The sequence below is a fragment of the Nannospalax galili genome, unplaced genomic scaffold (assembly GCF_000622305.1).
Source record: "Nannospalax galili isolate Female #2095 unplaced genomic scaffold, S.galili_v1.0 scaffold443, whole genome shotgun sequence".
Classification (NCBI taxonomy): Eukaryota; Metazoa; Chordata; class Mammalia; order Rodentia; family Spalacidae; genus Nannospalax; species Nannospalax galili.
The window spans coordinates 2,497,888-2,517,575 of record NW_008352479.1 but is presented as its reverse complement, the minus strand read 5'-3'; the positions used below and the strand labels follow the sequence as shown (position 1 = coordinate 2,517,575).

The 19,688-nt window shown below is 45.5% G+C and overlaps 1 protein-coding gene across 1 annotated transcript; it reads left to right on the top strand.

Moving 5' to 3' along the window:
- Positions 1–883: 883 nt before the first annotated feature.
- Positions 884–6,374, top strand: Cck (cholecystokinin). The gene is made up of 3 exons (XM_008849446.1): positions 884–976; positions 1,834–2,049; positions 5,997–6,374. Exons 2-3 carry the CDS (start codon positions 1,836–1,838, stop codon positions 6,128–6,130), a joined length of 348 nt encoding a protein of 115 aa, XP_008847668.1. The 5' UTR covers positions 884–976; positions 1,834–1,835; the 3' UTR covers positions 6,131–6,374.
- The last annotated feature ends 13,314 nt before the right edge of the window (positions 6,375–19,688 follow it).

Here is a 19,688-nt window from a genome sequence, read left to right as displayed (position 1 = left end):
ACCCCTCTGAGGACTCCAACCCAACTGGTCCCAGTATATAGGACCCTGGTGCTCTGCTGGGACTCAGGAAGCGCTCACTGCAGCTTCCTTCCCATGGCGTGAGAGTTACCAGGGTCAAGGTCCCCATCGCCCAGTCCAGCCCAGCTACGGAGCTCTGGTGGAACTGGGCAGAGGATGATCTTCATGTGCGTGTGGAAGGTGTCTCCTCCAGCCAGTTTGGGAGTGCCTGAGACACTCTCGGGCGCCACTTGGCGACCAGCAGAAGCAGTGGCCTGGGCACTCAGGCCACTCAGGTGGAAAGTCAGTTGTCCTGGGAAGAAATCAGTAGCTTTCCTCCAAAAGCTTCTGCGCAAAGCTAGGAGGCGCACCCCCATTTTACAACGGTGCTAAGAGAGACACAGGATGCCAACTGCCACTCCCTATTTTTTGAAACTGCGACCAGTTTTCAAAAAAATAGAAAGCCCGACTCCCCTCTCTCCCTCGAAGGAGCTCGCGCAGGTCCGAAGGTGGCTCCAAAGAACACCCCAGAATCACACCTCGCTAACACCAAGCCCTGACCTCTCAATTTCCTTGGAGATCCGTTTGACCCCCGCAGCATCCCAGATGAAATGCCTGTTTCCCATCCTGCAAGGGACCCCCTACTGGAAAGGCGAGGGAGTTGTGCTGGACAGGGGTGGGAAAGGAGCTCTTTGGATAAAGCGGGGACCTGGGATGCCCGCCTGGGAGAGTTCACCCTCAATCCACTGGGTCAATCCCCCACCTCTCTAGGGGCCACTTCAACAGGTGGCCCTCCCAGGGGCCTCCTTCTGAGCACGTGTGCTGCAGGGCTGCGTCAGGGCTGGGTAAACAGATGACTGGCTGCTGGCTCCAGGGCGGGGCTATTTAAGAGGCAGAGGCTCTCCCGCCCACCCTGAACTTGGCTGTGTTGCCGACTGCTCCACTGGAAACGCGAAGCCTGCTGCTTCTGCATCCAAAGGTAGGTGTCTCCCCGTGGGCCAATCCAAAAATCATGTGTGTGAAGAATACTGGCCTGCAGCTTTGCACCCCTTTCCGTTTTGTGTTTTCTGTGCCTTCCCTCCTTGGACACCTAGAAAGATTCCTTAAAGTCAGAAATAGCCGGCGCTGGGATACTGCGTTCATTAGGATTCATTCACATGCGACCTAGGATTTGCTAGCTTTCTTACAGTACTTTGCAATCTTTCAAAAGAAAATACCAAGATGTTTTTAAGACCTAAATCTATTTTCTAAATGCTGCTGAAAAATTCAGGGCGGAGCTTTGGCCCCAACTGAGGACTGAACACATATTTCTGATTTTTAAAACCTTGGTTATGTCCCTGTTACTCCCATGTAAAGGCTGAGGAAAGTCTATGAATACGGCTTTTATTTGTGCTCCCATAGTTTAAACGGGACTCATTTCTCTCTCTCTCTCTCTCTCTCTCTCTCTCTCTCTCTCTCTCTCTCTCTCTCCTTGCCCCTCTTTCTTTCTCCCCCTGCCTTCTCTGTTAGAAGAGAGATGCTCTACAAAGGCATCCTCAAACTTCAGGAGAGGTGGAGACATTTCTTCTGTTGAACAGGGCAGAAAATGGGGACTTTTCTCTTCCCGATCTCCCAGGCCCTGGTGTGGACTCAAAGATCAAAGACCAGGCAGGAGCGCCCTGAGGCCGGCGGTGGCCACAGCGCAGGGGAGACTGCGCTTGAAGAGCCCTAGGTTTGCGCCAGCCTGGAGAGTCTACAGCTTTCCACCTGAGCTGACTTCTAGGTGCCTGACTCGCCGCGAGGAGCAGAAGGGTGCTCAGCCTTTTCGCTCACGCCTGTCTCCTTCGCTCTCCACAGCCATGAACAGCGGCGTGTGTCTGTGCGTGCTGATGGCAGTCCTTATGGCCGGCTCCCTGACGCAGGCGGTGGCCCCAGCAGATCCCGCGGGCTCCGCAGTGCAGCGGGTAGAGGAGGTGTCCCGAAGACACCAGAGAGCGGTGCCCAGGACAGACGGCGAGCCCCGAGCGCGCCTAGGCGCGCTGCTGGCGCGATACATCCAGCAGGTCCGGAAAGGTAAGGATGTCTGCTACCTCCATCATACTTCTCAGGCTCCAGATTCCCGGATCCTGATCCTCTCTTCTAGCACCCGCCGGTGGAGGTAAAGTCTCAGGAGGAAACAGGAGACACCTCAAGGGGGCAAAAATTTATTTGCGGAGTTACACTGCACCTCACCTTGCAGTTGGCAGGTGGTATTTGCAGCGTGGTGGGGTCTTAATGGATAAGGGGTCGGCTTGTAAACCTTTCTTTGAACTAATTTTTGGCACGACGTTACAGCGGAAGTTCAACATTTAAAATTGGTTACTGTGCACAGGGAACCCTTTGCTGTGAGTGGAGTAGAACTAGGAACTACCCACTGACCCTTGGAACCCCTCTGGTAGGAAGTGGGTCATTGCTGAGAAAGCTTTTGCTCCAAGCAAAATGGTTGGCCAGTGTATGTCCCCCCTTCCCCCAAAGGGGGTCGGGGGAAGAGGATCAGGAGCACTTTGAGTCTTGCCAAGTCTTGAATTAGGATGGTCACACGGGGAGAGATACATCTGATTTTTTTTTTTTTTTTTTTTTTTTTTTTTTTTTTTTTTTGCTGTTGGAGAGATGCTCCCAGTGCAGAACAGGGCCCAGTTTGAGCATTGGAAGTCTTTCTCCAGGGATCCACTGGATTGATTTACATCTGGTCAGCTTAGTGTTCCTTTCCTGCCCCTGAATTTATCTTATCTTCAGGGAGGAGATGAAGGCATAGCAACCCAGATCTCCTTCCTTGTGATTCAAAGGACACCTTCTCCATGTCTTGCAGCCTTGGGGAATCATGGCATGGACCTAGACAGTCTTTATATCTGGACTTTATCCCCGTGATATTAATGATGAAATCTACCTGTGGGGCAGTGTGTTAAACTGGACCCATCCAGCTCCCTTAAAACATGGGAAAAGGGCATCCTTTTCCACAGGGCTCCCTTTCCCAACTAGGGTGTCCTGCCTGGATTTATACCACAGCTCTGGGCTTAACTGGAGAAGGAGGAACTGGGAGTTTAGATGGACTCTCCTAAAGTTTCCCATGAAGGTTAGCCTAGGGCACTTCCAGAGGGAGAATAGCAGGAGATTTCTTCCTCTTCTGCTGCTGCTTTCAGTTGAGAGAGATAGAAATGTAAATCAGAGGATGAGAAAAATTAGCATTTCTTTCTCCATCCCTTGTGATTGCTTATCTGAACATAATCTAGGATCTGCCCTTGGGTGTGGGTTACCAGCAGACTCTTCTGAATTAATCACTAGGCTTTTCACTGAACTGTCAATCTAGAGGGCCCCCCCCCATGCAAATGGTAAGTGCATGGAGATTTGGCTGCCCACACCCGGGATCAAAGCTAACTGGCAAATATTTATGCTCACTTATTTGACAAATATGAACTGGGAATCAGCGGTCATAAATACTGCCCAATTTCTTTGAATATTTTATATCGGATTTTAAGATAGCATCAGATTTTGATTCAACTCTAATACATAATATGCTTAAAGACTCTAGACAAGATATTGCACCCTGCCCAAGGGATAAGAATGTATCATTAGGGAACTTAGTTGGTAAACTGCCTTGCATGTACAAAGTCCTGGGTTCAATTCCAGCGCCACTTAAAACTGGGTGTGGTGACGCAAACATGCACTCGGGAGGTGGAGGCCAGAGGACCAGGAGTTCAAGGCCAATCTTAGCTACATAGCAGTTTAGACCCTGTTTCAAAAAATTTTTGTGTGTGTGTCTTTTTGAAACAGAGTCTCCTTGTAGCTCCAGCTGGCCTGGAACTTATTATTTAGACCAGGCTGACCTTGTGCTCACAGAAATCTGCCTGCCTCTGCCTCTCAAGTGCTGGGATTAAAGGCATGCGCCACCATGCCTGGCTCCAAAAACATTTTCTTTTAAAAAAAGGAATTTATCCTTAGGGCTATTCTACAGCACTCTCAGTAGTACAAGAAGAAGCAATTTCTGTGAAAGGTGGGGGGCATCTAGTGGCATTGTAGCATATAGTGCACATCAGCCCTTGACCAGATGCTGCAGCTGTGCATCTCTCTCAGGTTTATAACTGCTCTGCATAGTGAGTATTCTCATGGCCATTTTGTGTGTGTGGAAGCCCAGGTTCTAGAAGGACAAGTAACATCCATTCCCAGTGGCACTTCTAGGAGACAGCAGGCTGAATCTATGTAAGTCCTCATTTTCCTTGAGGGTCCAGAAGTCATCTAGCTTCCAAGCTGACCTATGTGTTGTACGTGTGAGAGCTTGAAGGAGCCAGATTCCCTCACTTCAGTCCATAACTTGGTATTAAGTCCCTTCACTGCATAGTACTAGGGAGAGAAAGAAGGGAGGGAGGGAGGGAGGGAGGGAGGAAGGACTGTGATAAGCACACACACACAAGGACAGATCTGTGTAGAGTGAGAGAATTGAGGTATGTACCAAACACCCCTTCCATGGCTGGTTGCATGTCCATGCCATTTGCCTAGGCTGCTGGCTTGATGTGGGTTGTGGTCAACCCTTGGAGTGGCAGTCATCGACCAGTAGACAGGAAGACAGGTTGTGTTTCTGTGTGAGTGTGTACAGGGAACTGGGACTGCATGTCTTGCTGACTAATATTTCATTTGAATAGAGGGAGCTGTTTTTCTTCTGTATGGGCTGGGGTGGACTTTTAGTTCCAAAAGGCAAGAGACCAAGGAGAGGAAATATGGGGGTGCTTTTCTGTGTGGCTGTTTCCGTTTTAAATTTAACTAGTTAAATTCATTATCTATAAGGCAGGGTAATTTTTAAAATGTTTTATTAGTATATATTAATTCTACATAACGATGGGTTTCATTGTGACATTTTCATATATAAGGTATTTTGATCATATTCATCCAATATGATTTTTGTCCCCCTCCCACCCCATTTGATTCCTTTCCCAACTAGCCCCCCCCCCACAATTTCATGTTTTTTATCTTCAGCGACCCAATGAGTCTCCTTAGGGTTGCTTATGGAGCATAGATGAGGGCCTATCAATAAACAATCTCTATTCTGGCTCTAATAGTCTATGGGCAGGGGCTGGCAGGGCCACCTCATGGAAACTGCCTACTGACCAGTACCTCAAGAGGTGGAGACACAGGGGTCCCAACTCAGTGACAACCGTTGAGAGGATCCTCACTCCTTCACAGAAGCCCCTGAGGGGCCTCTCTTAACCCTTAGTCAGCCAGAAGGTGGTACTCTGGTGGCAAGCCCAGGAGGCCACTGTGAACCATTTGTGGACAGGGACTGCAGATGAAGGATACACATCACCACTCTCACTCACCCCATGTGACTGTAGGAGAGGTTCATCTGTTGCTACAGGCTGGACTCCATCACAGGCTCTGTCATTGTGTTTTGGACAAAATGGCTGATTTAAATTGCCTCTTTTGTTTCTTCTCACCCACTGTGAGTGCTACTGAGATATCATACTGACAGTATGTCTTTTTTTCTACTATATTTAAAAGAATTTAGCTTTCTAATTAATAATCCTTAAGTAACATTTATATAGACAAGGAGCTTGATTCCGTTAAAATTTTTGTTAATATTTGTTTATGTTTTTATTTGCATGTGTGTATGTATGTGTGTGTGTGTCTGTGTCTGTGTCTGTGTCTATGTACACATGTGCCATGGTGCTTCTGTGTCAGTCAGAGGACAACCCAAGGGAGTCTGTTCTCTTCTTCCACCATGTGGGCCCTGGGGATTGAACTCAGGTTGTCAGGGCTTGGTAACAAGTTATCTCTACCCACTGACCCATCTCACTGGCCCCTATTTAAAAGATATTTATTTCTGTGTATGTGTCTGTGCTTGTATCTGAGGGTGTGTGCATGCCATGGTGGACTTGTGGAGATCAGAGAACAACCTGAGTCCTGCCTTTTCCCATTGAGTTAGTCCCAAATTAAACTGGTTTTATTTTCAGATCTCAGACTCTTGTCTCTGTCTTCTCTGCTCCTTTCAGCTCCTTCTGGACGCATGTCCATCATCAAGAACCTGCAGAGCCTGGACCCCAGCCACAGGATAAGTGACCGGGACTACATGGGCTGGATGGATTTTGGCCGACGCAGCGCTGAAGAGTATGATGATGCCTCGTAGAAGAGAGGCCTCTCCAAGCCCTGTTCAGAGGAAGCAGAATAAGAAAACAATTACATTTTCAACTCCTTGTCTCCACTGTTTGACATTTTGAGTATCTATTTATTAATTCCCAAAGTGAAATCTGTCTGTGAAGAGTGCAGCCACACACCTCAGCCGAATTGTGCCATTGGAAGGCAATGTTTCCTTCTGTGACTCCCCATCTCATAGTTGCTATGCTATTAAAGTGATTTCCTTCAGCCCCTCAGGCCTTGTGTCTTCTGAGGGTCCCAAGAATGGACAAAGGGGATCCTGGTATGTGGTATCCAGAGGTGAATCTTTACGTAGATGGTCCCCAGAGAGGGCTTAGGACAGGCGTTCAGGGCATGGAGCTGGCTTCCCTACTCCAGTCAAGCTGAGCTGACTAGTGGAAGTACATCTGGACTCAGGCCCAGGGCCCAGCGCTGGCCACCCTGATCCCTTCCTGGACTCTTCTGCCAGACCCACTCACCACAAGATTTCTCTAGGTTCTCTCAGCCTTTAAATACAGGGCAGTTATAGCCCTGAGAGGTGTAAGTGGCTGGCCCACATGCTCCAGCTGGTGAGTCACAGACTTGAAAGTTGAAGCTCCTAGGTCAGTGAGACTCCATCACCCTAACACTCTCACACTCCAGAATCAGAATTGTGTTCTGATTCAGCAAGTGGAGGCTGGGGTCAAGCAGGCTCCCAGGCATGTCCGTGCCGCTGGTCTCCAACCATACTTCCACGGATGGAGAGCAGAGCCTGTATTGCCTTACTTTTCCTGGAGAACCTATTTCTGTTCACCCCAGGTAGAGAGGGGCCGTGATAGATCAAAGAAATTATTCCATCCGTAGTCAGTGTCCTGGTTTGCTTTTCTGTTGCTGTGATAAACACCATGGCCAAGAGCAACTTGTAAGAGTAAAGGGCTTAGATCTTCTTACAGGCTTGTCATAGAGTTCAAGATCACTGGGCAAAGACCACTCAGACTCAAAAAGTTCTGAATCAGCCTAATCTATTTAGCTGGCCAGGACAGCACTCTCTGAGCCAATTTTGAAAATGCTGCCCTAACTGTGAGGGGATGGGAGCTTTTACAACTTTATTAGAATTTTAAAGAAAAATCCTCAAAGCAGGCGAGCTGGTAATCTTGGCAGCTGCCTTGAGGAGAATGGAGGAGAGAAAGACAGCTATGAAGCCATGCAGGTTTAGAACCTGTGTAGAGGTCAGATACGTGGCTGACTGGCAACCACATGACTGGGAGAAAAAGTAAAGCCTTAAAGCATATTTAGAAAAAAAAAATGAAGGAAAAAAGGAGAGATTTCACTTGGGCAGACTTACAGAGACTCATCTGGCTGGGACAAGGAGTTCTGCTCTAGGAGGCAGGATTCCAGGCAGGAATTCACTCTCATTAAAGCACTAGGTATTCTGCCCATCTATTTAGCATAATTTAAGGTGAACCTGCCTTCCTAAGGGAGGTCCTATGACCAGATGATTGACCTGGTGAAACTGGAAAGGTGGGTCTTTCAACAGACTAGAGATTTTATAGTCTTGATCAGTTAAACTTATGGGGCTATTTGCTACTCTAACACCAGGATTATATGGGTGTGTTCCTCAGCTCTTCCTGGAACTTCTGGCCCCAGGCCAGGTTAGGGTCTGGGATGGCTCACCAAGATGTCTTACACAAAACGGAGGAGCTTGGGCTAGTCTATCATCAAGGGAAGCCAGGGCAGGAGCTTAAAGAAGAAACCAGCTGGACTCTACAACATTAATTAACAATCAATAAAATCCCTCATAGACATGCCACAAGCCAATCTGATAGAGGAAATCCTCTAGTTGAGGTTTCCTCTTCTCAAGTGTGTCAATTTGACAATCAAGATTAGCCATCACACTCAACTTGGTACACCAGTGAGCTTATTAGGGTCATTTACAGGAGCATCAGTAACCCAGGCAACCACATCACTAAACAGCCCACCCCAGGGAGTAGCAGCTCTTGAGAGCTGCATGCCTGGTGCTCTCTGCACAACTCCCAGGCAGTTCCACTGAAAAGTCTGCTCTCTCCCACCAATTGTTTACTGCTTATATAACTTTAGGGAGGGGCCTGATGAATCCTGCAAATTTGTTTTGCATTTCATAACTCTGGTGAGCCTCCCTGCTCTGTGAGGAGGGAATGTTTCAGTCTAGAGGAAATCGTTAAACAACAGCCTGTGGTTGCTTTCTCTCAGCCTCACCAACCACACTAGTCAGAGGGTATTTTGGGAGGACTCTGGTTATCTGGAACAAGAACCGATTTATTCTGTTTTCTGTAAGCGTCACTAAAGGAACCTAGCTTGCAGGGACATTCAGAGATGATCTAAGACCTACCACCCAGAGCACAGCCTCTAAGACCTCCAAATCAAAGCCTGTAGAAACTTCAGATCTCCCTGAGCTGAGGCCCAGGGTAGCCCAGGCCTACAAAAAGGGGTAGCCCATAGGGAACAGGCATTGAACACAATATTGGCAAGTGTTATAGCATGACTCAGAGGGGCCTTTCCCAGCCCACTATCACCCACTGGAATATCCAGGATTTCTTGTTTAGTAGTAGAAATGGGGTCCTTAAAAATTCCTGAAGGACCCTAGACAGAGACCTGGTCAGAAAAACCCGTAACCTGACCTGATATTAGAATTTGGTGTAAAAGTTAGACTCCAATAGTACAATGCACTGTCTCTTCCTAGAGCTCCTACCTCATTTAGGTCCAACAATTTGATCTCCATGATTGTCTCAAAGATTAGGTATTGAGTTCCTATTTGTGATGGATAACCTTCATTGGCAACTTGACTGAACTTGGAAGCACCTAGGAGACACACCTCTGGGCATATCTCTGTTTTCAGAAAGGATTAACCAAGCAGAGAAGACCCACCCTAAATGTGGATGCCACCATCCCACATTTGAGGGTTGAGGTCTTAGACTGAATGAAAATGAGAAAAGGATGGGGCTGAAGAGATGGCTCAGTGGTTAAGAGCACATTGATTCAGTTTCCAACACCCATATGGTAGCTAACAACCACCTGTAACTCCAGTTCCAGGAGATCTGATGCCCTCTTCTGGGTATTGCATGACATAGGTGTGCTTACATATGTACAGGCAAATAGATGATAGATAGATAGATAGATAGATAGATAGATAGATAGATAGATAGATAGATAGATGATAGATAGATGATAGATAGATAGATAGATGAGATTGATTGATATACATGATAGATAGGTAGATAGATAGATAGATTAGATAGACAGATGATAAATAGATAGATGAGAGATAGATAGATTAGATAGATATTGATAGATGGATAGATAGATGATAGATAGATAGATGATAGATTAGATAGATGATAGATAGATAGATAGATAGATAGATGATGGATGGATGGATGGATTAATGGATGGATAGATAGATAGATAGAAAGAAAGAAAAGGTACATAGAGCCGGGACCCGCCAGGACGCGCCCGGACCCGCCCTCCGACACGGCAGACGTCATGTGTTCCCGGGCCCGCCGTCCGTGACAGCAGACGTCATGCCTTCTTCAGGGGGACGCTCCCGGAGCTGGATTTCCATAATGACGGGGTTTCCGGACCAGGGACAGATGCGGAGGGGGGTGCGGGGGTGCGGGCTGGACCCCGAACGGCACCGAGAAGCGACACAGGCGGCACGTGACCACGGGAAACCGGGAAAGGACGGCACTTCCGGCAGCACCCAGGGCCGGGGAGAGGGCGCGGCGCCCAGGCCTCAAGGGCTGAGTTCGAATCCCAGGGACCCACTTGGTGGGACGAGACGAGGGGCCCTGCAGGCGGTCTTCGGAGCGCCGCATGTGTGCTGGGACATGTGCTCAACACACGTAAACACATACATATGTAGTTATGGGACAGATAAATACATAGATAGGCGCATTGACAGATACATATAGCTCATAGATGGTGGAGATAGATAGATAGATAGATAGAAGATAGATGATAGATAGATAGATGATAGATAGATTGATAGATGATGATAGATAGATGATAGATAGATAGATAGATAGAAGATAGATAGATGATAGATAGATAGATAGATAGATAGATAGATAGATAGATAGATAGATTTAAGGGGAAAACAAGAAAGTGAGATGAGCACCAGCACTCATCTTCCTACTTCCTGACTGGGGCTGCAATTCGACCAGCCGCCTCAAGCTCCCACCAGTATCCCTTTCTGCCATGATGAACTCTATCTCCTCACACTGTGAGCCAAAATAAATTCTTCCTCCCTTAAGCTGTTTTTGTCAGATATTTGATCATGGCAACAAGATTCATAACTAGTACATCCCCTGCAGTATTTCTAAGTCAAACTATGGCTATAGGATAAAAAAAAAATAGCCTGCTCCTTCAGATTTCTCTCAGAACTGTGCTCCTAGCAAAGTCTCTGTTCATTCTTTTATTGAAACAGGATGTCCAGTGTGAAATGAGGAAGAATTTTGCTCTTTGATCCTAGACCTAGAATAATACACACACACGCACACACACACACACACACATACACACACACACAATCATAAAGAGATGTTACAAATTTCTCTCATTGCTTTCAATGATACAAGTGCTGTTTGCAGGCTTTGATGTTTTGACATGTAAAACATGCATACACACATTTATACACTATGTTGGATGGAGGGCCCTGAGGGATTAAAATCATATGTCCAGGTCATAAGAGGAGGGAGCACATGGCTCAGTGAGCTTGTTTACACTGCATTGCAAGGTTAGGTAAAAGTCATTTGTCTATAGTATGTCTTTATTGTAAAAGTCATTCCTACAATTCCCCCCACCCCAACTCACTTCTAGTGTGTGTGTGTGTGTGTGTGTGTGTGTGTGTGTGTGTGTGTGGAATGGGATTGCACCCCATTTGTGTGTTAATATGTGTGTTGGGGTGGGAGAGGTGCTTGGGACTCAGAAATAAACACAGAGTCAGCAATACCAAATGGGTATGGATGTTAAAACTTCAAAGATAAAAGCCATGACTCTTGCAAATATAAGATTAACATATTTCGATGCTGTCATTCACCTCATTCATTAAGAACCTGTAGCAAGGTGTAGTCATTTCAAAGGAGACCAGACACACAGAGGCTGTCAGGAAAATAGCTTGATCTGCTAACATACTCAAAAGTGACTCCTGCGTCAATAAAGTCAAAAAGTTCATGTTTGGGATAATCTGTCCCCAGAATAGAAAAAAGTTGTATATTGAGGTCATTTCCCCCTTGTTCCAGACACCATCAGAAAACTGTAGCAAAGAGTTTACAGAGCACATGTAACTCAAAGACACTGATGCCAATCACACCACATGTGAGCTCAGAGTTCCTCTGAAAGGACACTTGGGCACCAGCTACTTTTCTTCTTGTTGCAACAAAATATCAGACAGATGCAATTGAAGGAAGAAAGGGTTTGTGCTAGCTTATGGTTCAAGGATGCAGTCCATCATGGTGGGGCAGTCATGGTGGCAGGAGCATGAGGCAGCTACTCATACTGCATCACAGTCCAGAAGCAGAGAGTGAACACTAGTGCCCATCTCACTTTCTCCTTTTTATTCAGTCCAGGACCCCAGATGCCACAGTTAGGGTGGGTCTTCCCTCCTCAGTTAAATCTTCCTGGAAACACCCTCACAGACAGATCCAGAGCTATCTGTCCTTGGTGATTCTAAATCCCATCAAACTGACAAGATCAACCATCATAATTGACAAAGGGAAGAATCCAGTCTCTCAACATCATTTCCAGCTATGTTCAATATTTTTCTCCGGCACGTTCAAATAACTGCTAGTTCTGGAGGCAAATACAGCAGAAGTCAAGCAAGAAGAGCGGTGTGACCTCGCTAATTTCCCCTGGGCTCTGGGCTCTGCAAACGTCTATTACCAAATGTGGAAAGGATTTGCTTGTGTCTGTCTCCTGCCCTGAGCTGTTCCTCCCAGAGAACTAGGATTCAAGGATCCCCTGTGCCCCAGATCCCCCATCACCTCCTAGGTTCCACTGGACAGAGCCCCCTGGCAGCGACACCATTACTCTGTCCTCTCTGAGGACATTATGCTCTAGCCTCTCTGCTTTCTCCTTACTCCCAGAAAGCACTAAACTCAGTCCTGCCTCAGGACTTTTGTACTGCTGTTACCTGTGTCTGGCTCACCTTCCCAGCAAAGCATAGCTTGGCCCTTCAAGTCCTTGGCTCCACCTTGCCTGCTGACCATCCTGTCTGCAGAAGCTCCTCCAGTTCTCTCTCTTCATCCCTTTCTTGAACTTATCACTTCTTGGAATTATGATATATTAATTGGTTGGTTCATTAATTTTTGTCTTACTATCCATCACTTACCATGACCTCTAGACCACAGTAGATACTCAGTAAATATTTGTATAATTGATTCATCAACAAGGAGAAAGTCTCTCTCAGGAGCCCTTCTACTCAGCTTGCAGATTAGTTTTAGAAGCAATTTCGAGGGGGAAGTAAAGCATGCACAGGGACATGGCAAGTTCTTCCAAACAGGGGTAGGATGCAAAGCTGGAAAGCAGACTACTCACACATATAGGTGGCTGACGTCTTGCATGAGGGGCATGCGCAGAGTGACAGAGTGCTCCAAGTAGCCCCCAGGCCTCCCCCAGGTCCAGCACCATTTCTTTCACTCCAGTCAAAACCCATAAAGGGGGGCCAGGGAGATGGTTCAAGTGGGTACAGGCACTTATCACCAAGCCTGGCAACTTGAGTTCAATATCTGGGACCCACATAGAAGGAAAGAACTGGCAACCACAATTTGTCCTCTGACTTCCGTGTGTATGCTATGACATGTGTATGCTCCCACCACAGACACACTAAATAAAAGTAATAATAAAAAATAAATGTATAATAATAAAAATAATTAGAACTGGTATCCTAGTGAGTTTTCTATTGTGATCAAACACTGGCCAAAAGCAATTTGGGGAGGAGAGGGTTTATTTAACTTACACATCCCAAATCACAGTTTATCTTTAAGGGAAGTCAGGGCAGGAACTCAAGGCAGGAACCTCGAGGCAGGCACTGAAACACCATGAAGGAATGCTTCTTACTGGCAGGCTTCTCTGACCTGTACTTAGCCTGCTTTCTTATACAATCCAGGCCCACCTGCCCAGGGATGGCACCACCTATGTGGGCTGGGCCCTTCGATATCACTCAACAATCAGGAAAATGTCTCATGGACATGGCCGCAGGCCAGGAGGCTAGAAGAAATTCTCCAATTGAGGTACCCTCTTTCAAGGTGTGTCAAGTTGACAACCAAAACTATCCAGCACAGATGGCAAGATGGTTTAGTGGGTAAAGATGCTTGTCACCAAGCCTGACAATCTGAGCTGGATTCATGGGACTACAAAGCAGGAGAGAACCAACTCCCACAAGTGGTTCCCTGACCTGAGTATTTACACTGTACAGATGCATCTGTGCACACGGAGACACACTAAATAAACAAATACACAAATGTTATATCTATTAAAAAAATTTAAATATTTTTGTTGATTAGAGAATTTCATACAATGTATTTTGATCATAGTCAGACCCTCTCTCCCTCTCCACCCTCATCTTACTACCTCGCCCCCATACTTCATGTCCCCTATTATTTGTTTTTTCCAAAAAGGCTTATTGAGTCTAATCTGTGTTCCTCAAATGTTCTTGGATGTAGGTCTACCCCTTGGAGTCTAGTCAATCTATGAGGCATCACACCATTAAGGAAGACTGATTCTCCCTCTCCCAGCAGTTATCAATTGCCAATAGATCCTCACCTAGAGCTAAGGCTTCCTGTCCATCTCCCCCATCCATGCTGGATTCCTGTCTGGCTTGGGCTTGCACAGGTCTTGTATATGCTGTCATAAGTGCTGTGGGTTCATATGTGCAACTAGCCCGTGCTGTCCAGACAACACAATTTCCTTGTATTCATCTACCACCTCTGGCTCTTGTAATCTTTCCACCCCTCTTTCTCAATAATCTCTGAGCCTTGGGAAGAGAGGGTATGATGTAGGCATCCCATTTAGGACTCAGCACTCCACAGTCTTTCGTTTACACAGTGGAATAACATTCATTCAGTAGTTAAGAAAAATCAAGTTATGAAATTCTCAGGTAAATGGATGCAATTGAAAACAATCATCCTAAGTGAGGTAACCTGGACCCAGAAAGACAAACATTGCATGTTCTCTCTCCTTAGTAGATGCTAGCTTTGAATCTTCAGATAGGTGTCTATTGTTAACAACAGGGAGAGGATTTGCTTGTATTTTTCCACAGGATCAACCAAAGCCTATCTGGGTTCCAGCTAGAAATGTCAGACACCTCCCCACCCACGAAGAAGATGGCTCGCATGACCCTGGCAGAAACAAAAAAAAAAAAGAAAGAGGCAGAAACGTCATCCAAAGCCACACAAGATCACGTGGAGAGAAATCCATGACCTAGTGGAAGATACACGCCACAGATGTCTATCTGAAGCCTCCTTTTTTATTATTTTCTGGTGCCTGTAAATTTTCATTAATTTTAGGTGGATTTTTTAAACATTGTTGGATGGCTGCCATTATTGGAAAAAAGGAAAGAGGAAAATTATGTTTTTCTTGGGCTTCTTTCTTATATGCCAAATGTGAAAGAAAGCTCCATACCTCTGGATCAGATATGTCTGCTGATAAGATCTAGGGCGCAAATTGATACTCTCCGGTGTGAAGAAGCTTCGACTTTTGCACAACAAAGGTCTCCCAACAGGTGTCAATTAGAAAACCCTTAGAGATCAAGAAACTAATTAGGTGCCATGGGGAGTGGGTCCCAGGAGAGGAAATAGAATGCAATGATATAAATGGGAAAGGAGAAGAACGGGTTGAATGGGATGGAGAATGGGATGGTGGGGTGGAAAAGGGAGCAAGAGGCAGGACAACTAACACTAAAGGCCTTTCGAAAGACTCATATGGAAACTTACTATAGAAGTTTCTTTCAATATATACTTATACAATATAAAAGGTTTAAATGTAGTTACCCTATAATGGGGGTTCAGTGGTCCTAATAGACACCACAGACTAGCTCATTAAAAGCCCAGTGTTAGAAATGGACTTCCCTCTTTGGATTTGTTGACCAGAGAGATCCATAGACTCTCAAACAATACTGGCTATTGCCATTGCATTTGGATACCTGATGCTAGGTAAGATCCTATTGCTGAAGGCATACCTGAGTCACAGAACAAACAAGGAAAAATCAAGCTGGTACTGGCCTTGAAGCTTCATCTCTACTGGCTAGCTTTCATAGTTCTCGAAGGTGCTATGCATGTTACTGGCAGAGAAAGGTAATCATCAACCTTACCACCTGTGAACCTTGAAAGCTACAATAACAACTGGCTTGGCAAAATATACCCATTGGTGCAATAGTGGCATGAATATTATGAGAGTAACCTTTTAAATTGATTTAAAAACATACCCAGAAAGGATTGACAATATCAAAGAAATGAAAGGAAAGCAGTGAATCTTTTCACTGGATCTTTTCATTTCATTCATTCAGCGTATTAAGGAAGTAGAATCCATCTAAGAGCTGATGGTGTCAGGGTGCTGAAGACATTAACATACACGAAGTTCGTGGACCAGTAGACAGTTACTGAGTGATGCTTGAGAGGATATTATAGGAAATGGAAAATGACCATAATCCACTGTGTGGATTCAGCTTGACTGACAGCAGCCAGATGGCCACACGGACTGCCTGAAAACTCCTAGTTGGGGTTCCTTACATAGCTTCCCAGCATGCTATAAGTAGACACCACTGTTATCATAATACATAGAGCTTTATGATGGGACTTTGCTGCCATGGATATGCCTGGCTCTGATGTTACTTTAAGATAAACTAGGTACATTCTGGCTCAGATGAAGTCATAAGTCATTTTTGTCCTAACCAAAATCCATGCCCCTATTTGTGGCCCAAATAATAGGGACCCAACTGGTCTCTCTGTGGCCCAGGACCACGATTCCATCCATAAGTCCCCCCAAGAAATTGTACTCTGTGCAACCCTAGATTTGTCTGCCTCATGATACCTTGGAGCTGATTCTCATACACTAGAACTGGAATGTTCTAGAGCATTCATATAAAGTGAAAAGGTCCTTCAACAATATTAAGTTCTTCTATTCACAGGATGCTGTTAAAAAAACACACACACACATTACAGTCACAAGGTCACAGTATTTTCTTCTTCTCCAAACTCTATGTGTGCATACATGTATGCTTGTTCACATGTGTTGTGTATGAGTGCACATGTGTTCAGGTGTGTGTACGGAGGCCTGAAGCTGACATCAGGTGTTTTCCTCAGTTGTTCTCAACTTTTTATTTATTGAGGAAGTCTCTTGCCAAACTTAGAGCTTACTAATTCCAGTTAGTCTCGCTGGTTAGCTTACCCTGGGGATCTCCCATCCCAGTCTCCCCAGTGCAAGGATTATAGGCAGTGTCACACCTACCTGGCTTTGACATGGGTTCTGCATGACATGTGCTTCATTCACTGAGCCGTCTCCCCAGCCTACTTCTCCAAACTTGTTACAACATTGTGGATAATCCTTACAATGGCAGTAGCTCATAATTTCCAAGCTACCAGCATACAAGAGACATGAGCAAAGAGCAGCTCCAAATCGGACCTTCGGTCACATCCTTCACCAGGAAACACCCAGGTCTCCCCAGATGATTTTGATAAATGCTGAGGTTCATCATCAGTGGCCAACATGTTTCCTTCTTTGACTCCCTCTCACTGAGGCTCAGAAGACCCCTAAAGACGCCACCTTTCCATCTGCTGTGCCTACCCTGCACTCTAACCCAATGTCTGGAGTCCTCTGGAAACTTCTGTCCTTGGTGTGAGACTCCGGGCCACATTGCTACTGTTTTGTCCTCAAAGCTCTCAAGAATACTCCAAAAGGCCCAGATGCCATGGGAAACTCTCCAAAAAGCAGTTATTAACAAGGAAACCAGTTGCCCTGACACTCCTTTAGCACACAGTTCTTTATCCTGCTTGGACATTTCCATCACAGGTGGGCTAATTTCAAAGGTGATATGCATCTTAATGCATAGCATTTTACAAACTATTTCTAACATCAATTTCCAGCTGGGTGTGGTGGTGCATGCTCTTAACCCCAGCAGAGGCAGGAGTATCTCTGTGAGTTTGAGGCCAGCTGGGTCTAAATAGCAAGTTCCAAACCAACTGGCCTATGGGGTGGGGGTAGATCCTGTGATCCAGGTGAGGCAGGAGGGTGTTCAAAGTGCTTCCTCACCATTAGATGCTGAGTTTCTTCTCACACCACATGCCTCTGTGGTGGCTGTGCTGTCCTCTGCTCTTTGTATGCAAGCTCACCTGAAGGATTACTTTTCCATGTCTGAAATCTCTGTATTTCCTTGTAATTGAAAACAGTTCTTGAGACATAACATCTGAGTGGTATCTGTACACCTGGCAGCTACCCTTAGGCTCAAGCAAAGGAGGAAGAGCATGAAAGAGACATTAGTTCAGCTGAGGATGGGAGCATTATCTGAGCTGTAGAACAGGTCTATGTCTGTGATTCTTCTTAGTTTCCCTCCATCTGCCAAGATCTTCATTTCATCTTTATTCATGAAGGTTATTTTTGCTGGATTTAGAATTCCAGATTAACAGCTCTCTTTCAGCACTTTAAAAATCCTGTACTATGGGGCTAGAGAGATGGTTAAGAGCACTGGCTGTTCTTGCAGAGGACCTGGGTTTGAATCCTAGCACCCACATGGAGGCTAACAACCATCTGAAACTCCAATTCCAGGGGATCTGACACCCTCTTCTGACCTCCATGGGCATTGCACAACACAGGTGCACTTAACGTGCATGCAGATAAAATAAAAATAATAAATAAAATATAGATTTTTTTAAAATCCTGTACTACTTCCTGTGGCCTCTATGGTTTCTGGTGAGAAATCAACAGTCACTCTGGCCATCCTTACCAAGTAGATAACAAGTTATTTTTCTCTGACTGCTCTCAAATTTCCTTTGTCTTTAGCTTTGGATAAGTTGGTTGTTGTGAGTCTGGATGTTGATGGATTTTTATTTTGCTGAAATTTTGAAAGTACATATTGATATCCTTTTACCAAACTTGGAAAGTTATCAAAAATTATATCTTTGAATTTTAAAAATATTTTTAGCATCCTTTCTGGGATCCTGAAGATAAAAATGTTAGACTTTTTTAAGTCGCACATACCAAAAATATCTCTCTCTCTCTCTCTCTCTCTCTCATACACACACACACAGCTGGGATAAATTTTGTTTATCTTCAGATTCACTAGCTCTAGTGAGTTGCTTTGCTTGGTGCTTATACTTCTGAATTCTCAGATTTTCACTTATTTCCTCAATTTCACTGCTAAGATTTTCCACTTTAATGACTCTTGTTTCAAGAATGGTTACCAGCTGGGCCCGATGGCACAGGTCTGTAATCCTAGCTACCCAGGAGAATGAAGATTGTAGCTTCAAGGCCAGCCTAGGAGACTTAGTGAGACTACATCTAAAAATAAAAAGTAAAGAGAGGTCTGCGAATGTAGCCATATGGTAGAGCATTTGCTAAGTATGAAGAGGCCCCAAGTTCCATCCTCAGCACCACACAGACACAGATACACACACACACACACATACACACACACACACACATACACACACACATACACACATGCACGAATGGTTACAATTGCTCATTTGATCACAAGAGCTTTTGATAAATCTGACATCTGTGAAATCTCTACATTGGCATCTGTTGATTATCTTTTCCAGGGAGAATTGAAATTTTCATGGTTCTTCATGTGTGTGGAACTTTTGGACTGTATCCTGGACAGTATTAAAATTATACTATAAGAACCTGAATCTCATTGAAATCTTAGAAACATGTTGGTATTTTCACTTTATCAGGTTATCAATCTGGTAATGTTCCACCCTGCTGTGTGCTGAGTATAATAGTTTAGTTTTCAAAGAATGACTGACAGCTGCCCTAGGTCCCCTTTCAGGCATGGGCCCCAGGAGCCAGTCTGGGACCTGGGAGGTGGTCCATCCACTACTTCAGTCCTTAAAGTCTTTGGTGCTAGTTAGGAGCAGATTGTGACTTTGGAGTCATATTCCTGAGCAACCCCTCTCTGTAACCTCCACAGTGCTTTCAGTTCCCAGTGTTCCCCTTATTGATTCTCCACTCAGAAACTTGGGGTTCTGGTGACTGTGCTGCCACACACCCATGTTTGGGCACATGTTCAGGTCCCAGTGGCAGGAGAGAAAATCAGTGGCATTTGGTCAAGGTTTCTCTTTCTCAGTTTTGGCTAGTATCACTGCATGCATGGCTTCACCTGGAGGAAGACGAGGAGAGGGACAGAGGGAGGAGGGGGAAGGAGGAGGGGGAGAAGGGAGGGAGGGGAAGAAGGGAGGGAGGGGAGGAAGGGGGAGAAAGGAAGGAGAAAGGATAGAAGGAGGAGGAAGAGGAGGAAGGGGGAGGAAGAAAAAAGTGAGAGAGAGAAGAAAAAGTAGGAGGGCAAGGGACAAGGAGGGGGAGGGGGAAAGAGGAGGGGAGAA

What these genes read in the sequence shown, in the direction of transcription:
- Cck (XM_008849446.1), top strand. Translation starts at nt 1,836, where the DNA reads ATGAACAGCGGCGTGTGTCTGTGCGTGCTGATGGCAGTCCTTATGGCC. An exon ending in CATCCAGCAGGTCCGGAAAG is followed by an intron (nt 2,050 to 5,996) that starts GTAAGGATGTCT and finishes TGCTCCTTTCAG; the next exon opens with CTCCTTCTGGACGCATGTCC.